This window comes from Condylura cristata, unplaced genomic scaffold, assembly GCF_000260355.1.
Source record: "Condylura cristata isolate star-nosed mole 26May11 unplaced genomic scaffold, ConCri1.0 scaffold00033, whole genome shotgun sequence".
Taxonomy (NCBI): Eukaryota; Metazoa; Chordata; class Mammalia; order Eulipotyphla; family Talpidae; genus Condylura; species Condylura cristata.
The window spans coordinates 10,540,938-10,554,082 of NW_004567134.1; the positions used below are offsets into that span (position 1 = coordinate 10,540,938).

Sequence of the window (13,145 nt, forward strand, 5' to 3'; positions counted from 1 at the left end):
CGACTTGACCACTGTGATGCCATCTTGTTCAAGGGCTCCATTTTGTGGGTTGTGCCACCCCCCTTAGGTTCCTACGGAAAGTTCCCCATCACTGTTTTGAAGCCGCTTGTTCCTGTTTTTGATAGCTAGCCTTTGTCCTTTGATGGATATCTACAGTTACCCGAAAACACGGCCCCAGGACACATCTTGTCTGCACTACAGAAACGGCACTATAGAATGACTGTGTGTTTGCCCTATAAAAGCTTGTTATCTAGATCACTTGGGGTCTCTCTTGCCACCTGGCTTGGGGGCCCTGGTGCACCAGTACTTGGCTAATAAAACCCTGCTGCTTTAAATCTCTTGGCCGGAGTCTGTGTGTCTCACTGAGCAGCCCACAAGTTATAAGAGTGATAACATGGGTAGATCTTGAGGGGATTAAACTAGTTAACTAAGAAGCAGAAAAGACAAGTACTGAGTGATTTCAATCATTGGTGGAATATAGAGACAAATTAGGCAATTGAACAAGCTAAACAAACGCTTAGACTCTGACAACAGAATAGTGGTGACCACGGGGAGGGAGGTGGAAGAGGATAGGAGAACGAGTGGACTGGCTGGTGATGGACGTGACTGCCATTCACTGGAGGGCGTGGAAGTTGAGTAACTGCACATGTGAAGTCTATACAGTGTTGTAAACAAATGTCATCATAGTAAAATGAAAAAGAAAAAAAAAAAACAAAAACATGTGGAGTGACTGGGCAAAGTCGAGTTCCTTTATAAGCAAAGAAGTTGGAGGCCACTGGGGTCAGGGGGGTCTGGCCAGAAGCAGCTTCTGTAGGTAATCTGAGGGGCCCATCTTTCATGTCCAGCTTTCTTCGTTAACTCCATGAAAGGTGGTGCCACTTACCTAGAAAAGGGTCATTTCTCTTTGCCTTGAGGAATCTCTATAAAAAAAAATTTCCTTCCAAAAAGCTAATTCTTTTAAAGTTTTGTTTTGTAACTCCACTGGAAAGGCTTCCCAGAAAGCAATACCCATGGTGGCTGCAGACTGCAATACTTAAAAACAAGAAACTCCCATTTAAAGTTTAAATATGCGAGGGCAGCTAGATGCCTTATAGAAACCGACTCAGTGCAAAGGCCTCTTGGGATATCAATTCAGTTTGTGAAAACCGCAAGACTAGGTTTAAAAACAACGTTTCCAAAGTGCAAAAAATAAGAAAAATTGAGATCTGGAGGCCACTCTTCAGCTTCAGTGTTAACGAGGTGGTACAGTGGCCTGTGAAGCAGCACACATCCATCACTCATCAGTCTGTCAATTAGCTGCGAGCAGCCAGCATAAGCAGATGCCAGTGTCACCAGCACATGGCATCCTCTGGACAGAGCGAGGTGCCCCATTGTTTGAATTATGCCCCATAGCTGCACAGGAGAGGCCTCTCAGTCTCCATGCGCAGGGTATTCCTTCTCCCTCATTATTCAGCAGCTTTGTCCAGGGCCTAGTGTTCCTCAGGATCTTCCCACTAGCTGGCTGATGACCTTGATTTTGGGTGCAAAAGTTGGCATTGACAGGCTGAATAATGTGCAGGGATTGCGTCTTACCACAGCATTGGCGACTTACTGAGAAAGGGGTGCTATTTCTTGGGCGTGATGGCCTCTTTGGCTACCAGCAGGCTCCCTCTTCACTCTCAGCTAGAGGGCTCACTGACTAATGTGTACTTTGGTGCTCTTAGTTCACAATTCTACAGTTTCTCCCAAAAGGGATTTCTTTGATTACTTTTTTGAAATAGTCAAAGACAGCACAGGACCATGGGCAATTTTCCACACCAAACGGTTTGGCAGGGGGGTGCCCCCGTTTTAATGCTTTTTACTCATCATGATGCCAGAAAGAACCTCCCCTGGGCCCCTAGGAGCCGTTCTCAGAGAAGGGACTGGGTGACAAAACAGGAGCTGCTGTGCCCTCACCCCAGCTTGCTGAGAGGGTGAGGGCCGTGCTTGGTAAGTGCACTGGGGTGGGAACGGTGATATCAAGCCGCTGTTTCACAAGGAGCAAGTTCAGAGTAGTGTCACCAGGAAGAAGCTTCTTTTAAAATTTTGGTAGAAGAGAGATCACAGAAGCTCCCCTTGTCACGCTCTGAAGTGCATAACTCTGTGGCATTGAATAGTCACAGTATTGTGCAACCACCACCACCGTCTAGCTCCAGAGTTTTGCATTTTCCTCCCTGAAATCCTGTATCTCTTCAACATTAATTTCCATGGTTCTCTCTACAGCCTTCCTGGCAGTTTAGAGTGGCCAAGGGATTGAGTTCTAGAAAATGGGGCTTAGGGGTCTGGATGCAAATAGCAACGAGGGCCGAAGGGATGGACCAGACACAGGGCAGACGCAAGCTGGCTTTGTGCATCATTGCCGGGAGAGGCAGACAACGACAGAAAGCTTTATGTCTGATTCTTAGGTGAGCAAGAAAGAAGCTTCTCTGGCAGGGGGCTCTTCGCTACTGCAGCTTTGTTTAACCTAGGATAATTAAAAGGTTGAATGCGATCATTTAAGCGAAGTATCCAACATAGTGTCTGGTCGCTGGTAAACGTTCGATAAATTTTAGCTGTCTTAATAGTTAAGAGCAAAGACAGTAAAACATGAGATGGGCTTAGACTAAAGCTGTATTATTAGCTGCGTGATGTTAAGCAATTTGCTTAAACACAGTCTTGAATTCTTCATCTATACAAAAGCAGATAACACTAATGAAAAAGAAAAAAAAATCTCAAAATTAAGAGAACATACAGCTTTCCTCTCATTCAGAAGCTCTTCTAGTCCTGTCTGATTTAACACTATTTAAGCTGGTTATTGCTTTTCCATGCTGCCAGATCGATCATGGATCTCAGCAGAGGCAGCCTGCTGGGCTCAGGGGTGCCATTTACTTAAGTGGAGTCAAGAATTCCTGTGCCATGGCTGAAGCAATACAGAGACACTGTGATGAGCCTGCAATTGCTGGTAATTACAGAACATTTTGTGTGAGTGAACTATTGACAGGAACAAAACCAGCAGTCTTCCAGTTCAGAAGGCCGTAAGTAAAACCCTTGCATTTTAACAGATCTCAGGAAAACAGAATCAGGAACCATCCACGTTTGCCCCACCCACCTTTTCTTTTAAGTGTAAGTCAGGTCGAGAGGGCTGTGAACTTACTTGCCATTGCCTGAGAATGTTGAGCTCTTTATTACGGGCATTCCCAATGACATAGAACAGCCTGTCGGGATGCGAAATGGGTCACAGTCAAGGATTAAGATCTGGGGTTGTACTGGAGGTGGGATTTCTGGTTTCTTCCTTCTAAGCACTAAGTCAGATGACTTATGAAAATCAGGATAACACAAAAAGAAAACAAATAACCTATGTTTTAGCAAGCTTTCTAAGTGATTCTGATACTAAGATTTCAAACCAGGGATCTGCACCAGTCGCTCTCTATCACAGTGCTTTTACCCTTCAGATACACTGAGTCAGGTCTGTGCACCCTTTTGGCTCTAAGATTGGTGGAGCCAGAGAACTACTAGAACCTATCGCCAGGGATGCAAACATCCCATAATGCACAAGGCAGATACAGTAAAATCCACAAGCCAACGGTACAGCTGTTGACATCCTCAATCCTTCCTTTCCCTTCCAGTATAGACCATCACCACTTGTGCCTAAAGCAGTTGCTCTTGTCCATTCTGCTTAGGAGCTTACACATGAGGGTCCAGATACCCATGTGTCCTGACTGTGTTCCAAATAGTTGTCCTGAAAGTTCCAAATATCCCACTGAAATATCTGGGTTCTTATAGGAGATATGAGAGACAGCTCTAACTTGCTCTTCAAGTAAGAGCTGAGTCACACAATCCACACAGCTGTCTTAAGCAGAGATGTTTTAAGTCATATCACAAAGGCTGGGGCTAGCCATCAGACAGCCTTCTAATCTGATTGGTGACACTGACAGATCAAAATAATCATTGAGGCAAAAGAGTAAAGAAAGGGAAAACTACAAAGACAAATATTGGCAGTGTCCAGTAAACAGATTCTAGTGGGCTAAGTGCCCGGAAGGACCTACATGAACGGTTAGTCCGCCTGCTGGATGGAGGTGCCCAAAGCACTGACCATCTCCGTAATCCAGCATTCTCCTGGATCTGTGTCCAGAAGATCACAGGAACCTTCTGGCAATTATCTTCTCTGTGATTTGTCTACATGGAGAAATAAATGCTGAAGTTGATATGAATGCCGAGTCTGCATGACAGTCAAGTTTCTCACTGAATGTGAACCAACTGTCATTTCGGTTGTAGGTCTAGATTGGGCTTATGTAGCCCCATTAACATTGGGCCACTGACAATATGGATTTTTGGACTCCCAAGGTCAAGGAAGGGTAACGGTCCCCTGGGAATGTCTCTGGAGTTTGTTCTGGCAGCCTGTTTTCTTCCTTTGATATCCTGACCCCTACAATGCATCTTTTCTTTCCAGTGCTACATTCCTATGATACTTAAAGGCATCTGTGGTAAACTGTTACGACTTTATGTATGATCCAGAGGTATGAGATCACACCTCTTCAGACATACATTACCTTACCTACTACCAAGGCAAACACAATCTCCCCACCACAGACACTGATGCCCCTTCACAGCCTGCCACCACATTTCATAGCAATCCCACCATGAGATGGAGCCTATTGCCTCACCCCCCTGATTCTGGGAAGGTCCTACGAGGTGCTTCAGACAACAGAACAGTAGCAAAGACCTCACGTGAGTTCTGAGACTTGGCTTCGAAGGGCCTTATGCTCCTTTATTGTTTCTTTGGAATGAAAGTCACTGTGTGTGAAAGTTCACACTAGATGATGGGAAACAACGGGCAGAACCTCCTCAGTCATTCCAGATCATACCCGAAAAAACAGCAAAGGCAGAGCTGCCCTGCTCACTACAACTGAAGACAAATTCACAAGGGAACCCAAGCAAGGCCAAGAGAAGGACCTGCGAGAGGAGCTCAGCCGGCCAATGCACAGAATCATCACCTAAATCAATGGTTATTGCACCAAACTACTTAATTTTAGAGTAATCTCTTATGCAACAGATGATTGATACAATAATAATGGTGTTTTTAATAACGCCCAATTACACACTGAATTGACTGCCAATCTCTCTGAGAAACTATAGACTTTGCTTCTTGACATAACACAGTTGATACTTATTTTGGGTTACCTCTTGACCTTCCATGAGAAGCAGAAGAAATTCCCCCTGCTTCTACCATTAAGATGCTAAGATTTGGGTAAATGGTACAGAAAAATTTGGGGTTGCCAACATCCACTTGAGGAAAGACAGAAGATTAAATACATAAGCAATTGCATTTCCTTGGACACAGACAGATTTCTGACCTTCAGCCGGCGGTCTGGATCTCCACTGCATAGAGAATTTACTGATACTTTGAATGATTTCCACGCTGGGCTTAAGTTATTCATCACGACCTGAGAAAAGAAATAGAGGAGTGGTGGCTAGGGGAGGAAGTGCTTGACATTTTCACATTGCAACATAAAAACTGCTTGAGTAGTATTGTCACATTATGAAAAGTAGAATTGTCTGGAAGAGGTGCCTTAATGAAAACTAGAGAATAGTAAGTCTTTTTAGGGTGCCCACTAAGTGCTGGTTCATGAATAGTGACAGTAGTATTGTTCAGCATGTAGATGCCTTAGGTGACCCCCTTCTACACTAAAGGGGCTGGAATGAAGGAGATGGGTTGCTTCTGACCTTGATGAAGAATCCCTAGTTCTGTAGGACTATGTATTCTATGCTGTAAAGATTATTGACATGCGTTTGGAGTGTGGCTGCCTAACTTTACTGCTAAAAGAATTGAGTAGTCACCAGTGATATTGAGTTAGAGCAGGTTGCAAATTAGAGGAAAAGTTTCTGGAAGAAAAATCCCAGGAGCATATTTACACTAGCTCACTGCCATCTCTATTAAATATCTTAGACAGGCACAACAGGAGAGATGAGCCATGTGACAAACTAAGTCTATAAGGTAGCGAAACTCTTTTAAAAGCAGTTTACTCATCATAAACTTGGCAAAATCTGGCCCAAGAGTCCCTGTGAGTCAAGTCTTATCCTGCCATCATTATGATTCAAATAATTTAGTTGGGTTCAGGATGTCCTTCTCTGTGCTTGGGAAGATATGATAAAGTCTAGGACAGAGGTTCCCAAAGGATGGTCCTGGGAGCAGCAGAAGCTACATCACCTGCAAACTTGTTAAAAATGAAGATTTCTAGGCTCCACACAGACTACTGGTAGGTGGGCCTCAGAGGTGATGATGATGCTTGGAAGGGGGACACACACAAGATTAAAGGGGTTTCTGTTAAACACAGTTTTTGCCTTATGAAGCTAACAGTTGGCAATAGTCCTAACATTGTATAAAAAAAAGAATTCTCTATCCAAATAATGTAATTATTTTATAAGTGATTCCCTCTTCTACAGGGCTCCTTAATATAACTATGAATTATTGATTGTTTCACAGAGTCATTATTAAATTTATTATAATCCATTAGAGCAGAAAACTGATGTTCCTGGGTGACTTTGTCTTGTGCTCTGATGATTTGGGAGTGATCAGAGTGATAAAGAGAAGAAAAGTTACATAAAATTGCTTGGGTTAATTTAGATTTCTCACCTTTATACAAAAATACTGAGAAGTGAAGGTGTCTCATTGCAACAATTTTGAAAACTCAATAGCAGATCTAAATCTCAACTGGAAATTTTCTCTGTTGGCTCTGTGTGTGTGTGTGTGTGTGTGTGTGCACACTTCTCCTGAGATAAGAGTGTTGCCTGACACTTACTCATACTGACTGAGTAAAGAAGAGGGAAAATCAATGTTATGTTGTTCTACTCATTAGAAAACTTTATTGTCCCATTTTCTGCGAGACTCCTGGAGCCCCTCAGTAATGGGCTGTGGGGCCCAGTTTAGCAATTTGGGGTAAATTTATCACTACGTCATGAGACGACAAACTCTGCCAGGAGCAAAGAGAGTAGGCTCTTGGGAGAGAAGTCCAACACAGGGCTTCCATCTCCTTTTGCCCTGCACATTAAAGCCTTCATTCAAGGTCTGCAGCAAAAGCATGAATGGAGACCAGTTCCAAGTCTCTCAACAGCTACTTACTTCTCCTGAAAGAAGTCTGTTCCATCCAAGACTTCTACTGTATGTGTGGAAAGACTATTTACTTGGTGGTAGCAATGGTGTGTCACTCAAGATTTCTGCCTAACTGGACCTTAAACTATTCCCGTGGGGTTAAGTTCCAGAATATCACACTGCACAACAACATCTAGTGGACATACTACTTCAATTTTAGTATCATTAATTTATTTATTTTTTGATTAAATGCCAACTATATACCATATGAGATCCACAGACTAGCTTATAAATAAGAAAATGTGGAGAATGGGGTGGGTTTTTGAGTGAGTGGGTGGCCATGGATAGTGGGAGTGAAGTAGAAGTGAGGGATAAGATTTGAAGCCACATGAAGAAAGAGAAGAGAGGGACAGGGGATGAATGTGGAGAAGTAGGTGGTGAGAAAGGGCAGCCTCCAGCAGGACAGGCCTGACAATGACCCAGTGGTGAGCTTCCCCTAGGGAGGCAGGTTGCTTTCACAAATGATAGTGAATCTCATGGTCAAATAACTCAATTCAATTGGCCCCTTGCTAACTATGAGAACTGGCAGGGCCCAAAAGTGCAGTTTCTCATAATAAAGTCAAGAGGTGACTGTGAGGGAAAAAAACCTAAAATAATGCACACAAATCACTAAGTCCATTCTCATGAAATGTTGACTAGTAATCATAGTCTCATTATTAATAAGTTGCTGTCTGTATTGAAGGCCAATAATGGAAACTTGGTGAGAGTCTTCTTATCCAAGTCTAAAATTGAAAACACAAACAAAAGAAAAGCAACCCAAGTTACAACAGGCAGAGTCATCCTGAGGACAGTGAAGACTCCAGGTCTTAATTCAGAGCAACAGACATTTAAGAACGTAAGGGGTTTCTCAAACCAGGTCTATTTATCACCTTAGGAGACAAGATGGCATAACTGAAAATCGCTTTTCTCACCTCAGTTCTGTGCACCAGCTGCTGAGTTGCATCATCATTCATACGAAAAATTTCCAGAAACGGGTCAGATTTACTGAAGAAATCCTAAAGTAAATAAATGGAAATGCATTCATTTCTTCCCCTACACACATTTGATCCAGCCCTAGATGGTCTCCTGGATCTGACCCTTCCCTCATTGGTTCATCCCCATTGCCCACTGCAGGCTGGAATGAGCTCCATCTTTACTCCAAGTCTTTGAGCAGTTAGTACTTCACTGACTGAAATCCAAAATGTTCTTGAAAGATCAATTCAAGTAGTAGTAGCCCTTTGAGGAGTAATGTATCTGTGGACTTAGACAAGTTAATTATAGCTACTGTAGCACCTGTGTCTGATGAACGCAGTATCTGGATCACCTATGGGTCTGTTTCTATTACCTATTCCTTGGTTCTGCTCTTGGTATGCTTGCTAACTTTTTTTATTAAGCAGATACTCTGTACGGTTATAAGATTATTAAAGAAACAGACTTCAGATGAGCTGTTAGTTTCTGGTGCAGTTAGAAAGGGAGGCAGTCACCTCAATCTGATTAGATTGAACCACTAGAAGTTGTTTTCCTCAAACATCTTTAAAGGTCCAATCTGTTCCTTTTTTCCTTGGGGTCCAGTTGAAAGGCTAAATGAATGAGGACTATTCCCCTTAGTGAACTTTCAAAGTCTAATTTTACTTGTGAATTTGTCAAGGCCTTTGCTTATCTCCATAATCTCTTGGTGTTAGTGTTTTTTTTTTTTTTTAATTTCCTTTTATGCTGCTATTTGCTAATTAGTGAATGCCTTGGGATGATAAGCCACTTGGACTATTGGGCTAACTCCCTACTCTGAAACACTGATGAATCTTTAGCTCTGAAGTCCAGAACTCCTTGCTTCCTGAATCCCAGGAGCCTATCAAAACCTTTCCTCAAATTCTCTCTCTTTGTAGTTATTTTGTGCTAGGTTTTCCAACCTCTCTGTATGGATTGTTTTATCAATAAATCCAGTAAAAAATCTGAATCACTTTAATAATTCTCTACTCTCCAGTTTCTTGGCCCCTCAATTCTTGAGGGCTTAAGATTCTCAAACAGGTGTCTTTAATTTTTTTTTATTTATTTATGCATACAGAACTGGAGTATAGTCCAGAGGTGCAGGAGCAGTGAGAGGATTCACCAGAGACAGAGTGGGGAGCAGAATAGGCTGACTGATGAAGTACACTGCTGAGGGGAGCAGTGTGCCGGTCAGAAGAGGTCTGTTGCTGCACCATGTGGGTCACTTCCCTGGCCGGGGATCGAACTCATGCTGAAGTGGCTTTAGCTTTTCAGTGCTGTGCTTTAACCTGCTGTGCCACCAGGGAGAATCCTCAAACAGATGTCTTTTACACCTTTTCCCATGTTTATAGTTGTCTTCGTTGGGAAAATAATGTAAAACAAACAGGAACCTCAATACTGGAAGAAGACCTATCCACATTATTTGGTCTCAAAGGGCAGAACCATATCTTATTTTCTTTCATTCATCTACCGTTTCCTTAGCATCTCCCATAGCACCTAGCTTTTCATAGTGTTTAATGAATGTAAGAATGAATACAAATGAATAAGTGACAGGAACACCTGGGGTAAACAGCAGACAATCTGAGGAATAGCCTTCATCAGCACATGTTTATTATGTGTCTCATCAGATGATTATTCTCCCAGAAATCTGGGTTGTAGCAAAGCAGAATGAAATCTATAGTCTCCGGTCTTCAGCTCAACAAAATAATCCCATTGGGTATACTGGTCACAGAGCTTTTGGTTTTAATATTTAGGTACAAGAAAGGATAACACCTGGTCTCAGCCCTCCAAAGTAGGGTAGTGGTAAGGGAATTATACAGATGAATGTAACCTAGGGCTAGGAAGGAGGGAAAACAGGAAGGAAAGATGACCAATAGGAAGGAAGGAAGAGAGGGGGATTTGATGAATCTTGACTAGGAACTATGGCTGTGATGAGGAAATTTTAGGGAGCAAATAGACTGAATGAAGGTTGCAGCTTTGGGGTGGAAGGAGCTGGAGACGACACTGGCAAAGTCAAGTCTGGGAAATGAAGGGCTGAAGTGCTCACTGAAGCTTTGCAATTGCCTTCGCAGCTGTGGGGGGCCACAGAGGGATTTTGAGTAGGAACATAATGTGAATGGCTCTTTTGTGAAGACTATCAGCTGAGAAGCTTTGTCAGATATCTTTGAAAGAGAAGACATAAAGGCAGGTATCCATCTTCCCTTTTGCTGTTCTTGCCCCCAACCAGGACCCAAATACCATGTCTCCCAAGTCCAGTGTGTGGAATGTGTCCGTCCACTCTGTTTCAGAAGAGACCAGGTGACCACAGTCTTTCTCCAGTCAAGAACCCAAAATGGCTCCTTTTAGTAATAAGTTTACCCTGCAAACCTCTCTCTCCTCCAAAATGGCTCCCGAGGCAGTTTCTTGCTGATTCTTACTGTGCATTCACTTAAGGCCTTCACCCGTGGAGCCCAAGCCAGTTTCAACAGTCACCTTAAAAAATTGGAACCTGCCCACTCCCTTCTCTAGAGGATGTGGGCAGCCCTGGCTTCTAGATGCCCTTGGGCTCTGGGGCTCTAGGCTTTGTCTCCTTAAATAGATTTCTGGTGACTTAACGTGTTTGTCAGTTGCATTTGAAAATTGCTGACCATGATGGAAAGACTCTATCAGTTATTTTTCCCCTTTAATGATAACTTTAAACTTTCATTTTTATTACTTCTATTAAAAAATAGAAAAAATAGGCCCTCCCTGGTGGCGCAGCGGGTTAAAGCACAGCACTAAGAATCTGAAGCCACTTCCGCATGAGTTCGATTCCCGCCTGCCGCCTGCCCCGGAGGAGACCACATGGCGAGCCAGACCTCTCCTGACCCGCCCGCTGCTTCCCTCAGCAGTGTACTTCATCGATCTGCCTGTTCTGCTCCCCACTCTGTCTCTGGTGAAGCCTCTCACCGCCCCTGAGCCTCTGGCCTGTACCCCAGCTCTGTATGAATAAATAAATAAATCTTAAAAAAAAAATAGAAAAAATAAAAAATAGATGACAAAAGCAGAGGGAAAAAAAGTTCATCAAACCACCCATAATTCCCCAACTAGCAATTAAATTTTGGTTAATACTTTTCTAGAATAGAGACACAATTTTCTTTTCCTAAAAAAAAAAACAAAAACATATTTGTAAACATATGCAAATTTATGCTGCATTTTATCTCTTGCTGGTATATTGCAATGTTTTTCTATTTTATTTCATGTTCTTCTAAAAGACTCTTTTGGGTTAGCACAAAGTTGTCAGGAGGATAAATCAAAGAAGGAAAGATCATGCCATTTGTGGCAACATGGATGAAGCTGGAAAGGACCATCCTTAGAGAAATAACCCAGAAAGAAAAAGAAAAATACCAGATGGTTTCACTCATAGCAGGAGTGTAAGGGATCAGGAGGAAAAAAAAACAAATGTACATATATATATATATGTAATATACACACACACACACAGTAATTGTAATAAAGTAAAAACTAAAATCAACTAACAACTGTAAACCAGAGATATTCTACGGGGCAGAGAGGGGAACAGGATCACACTGGGGCGGGAAGAACACACGGCACATGGGTGAAGGGGTGGTGGGAAGCCCATGGGGATTACAACCGAGATGAAAAAATGTACAAAATGAAGAATGGTGTAAAAAACTATATAAAAGAAAAAAGAAACATCAGGCATAATTTTAGCCCTTAAGCAATTGCAAAGCAAACACCACAGTGCACTGATTTAGAACTGCTTTCAAATCATGACAACATCATGCACAGTCTGGGTGATGTGGGCAACATATTTAGTTTCTCCAAGTCTCAGTTTCCTCATCTGTGGAGTATGTCACCATGTGCGTCATGGCCATGGAGAAGACAGAGAAGCTGCTGCCTGGGGAGCTGAGCCCAGCATCTGGCACGTCTAAGCACTTAGGTAAGACAACTTCTATGATACGAGGCTAGTAGAAAGGACCCATGAGGAAACTTTGAAAAGCACTATGCAAATATCAGGAATGTTTAATATTGAGGTAAAGTATCCTGGAAAAAAATTAAAAAGTAGCTCAAAAAATCCCTCAGTAGAGACTTAGAAATTCTTAGTTTAATAACAACAGCTTTGGGTCTAATTGTCTGGTTACTTGACCTCACTCTGGAATTTTCAGTTTTCTGTGCTTGACCATAAGCATGAAGATGGCTTCTGGGACAGTTCAATGCTACGAAGATTAATGACTCAGGTACCTTACTGAAGTTTTGCTGTGGTGAATTTTTTTTAATAACTTGAAAGCCATATCATTCTGACCAACATGAAAGAAATTTAGTCTAGTGAAGGCAATGAGCAAACAGCAGAAGTTTAGCATCAGAAAGAAAGCCATATATTTCCATGACAGTGATTTGAAAACAGAATACTGGACTAGAAGACAATGTCTGAAAAATTCAGGGTCATAGCCAGAAGCCAGAGCACACTGCCTTGTGACATTACTATGCTTCATCTATAAAATAGAAATAATGATGCCTGCCTGTGTTGGAGGATAATGTAGATTAATCACCTGACACCCGATACATTGTAGATATTCAATAATTGTAACTTGCTATCACTGATGCAGGCTGGATTAACTTGCAAGCAAGCATACTTGAACATAGTGGAACCACAGCACAACAGATCAAGGTTTAACTGTTTTAGAAGAGAAGCCATCAAACTGCTGCAGGAGCAAACTGGTTCCAATGTCTGTTTTATGAATAAAGTTTTATTGGAACACTGCCTTTGTTTACATATTATATATGGATGTTTTTAAGCTTCAAAGGCAGAGCTGAATAGTTGGGACTGAGACCATCTGGCCTCCAGGGCTTGAAATAAATACCACCTGGCCTTTTATTAAGAAAAGTTTGCTGACCTCTATTGTAGAGATTTGTTTGCTTATACAGTGGTTAATCAAGGAGTGTGAAAATACTAAAAATGCAGCCTGCAATGATTACTATTACAACTGTGGACAACACCAGTGTGAGAATCCTATACACCAACATAAATACTTTCATAGGAAAGGGAAGAGAA

General features: G+C 42.2%; 1 protein-coding gene across 4 annotated transcripts in view; it reads right to left on the reverse strand.

Moving 5' to 3' along the window:
- The window catches only part of CPNE4 (copine IV), a 333,423-nt gene that overhangs the window by 69,923 nt on the left and 250,355 nt on the right, over nucleotides 1–13,145 (reverse strand). For all 4 annotated transcript variants that reach the window (XM_012732182.1, XM_012732180.1, XM_004692311.2 and 1 more), the window contains 2 exons: nucleotides 8,059–8,142; nucleotides 5,352–5,441 (listed from right to left, as the gene is read on the reverse strand). In XM_012732182.1, coding sequence (XP_012587636.1) covers nucleotides 5,352–5,441; nucleotides 8,059–8,142 — 174 coding nt within the window. The remainder of the gene's footprint in view (nucleotides 1–5,351; nucleotides 5,442–8,058; nucleotides 8,143–13,145) is intronic.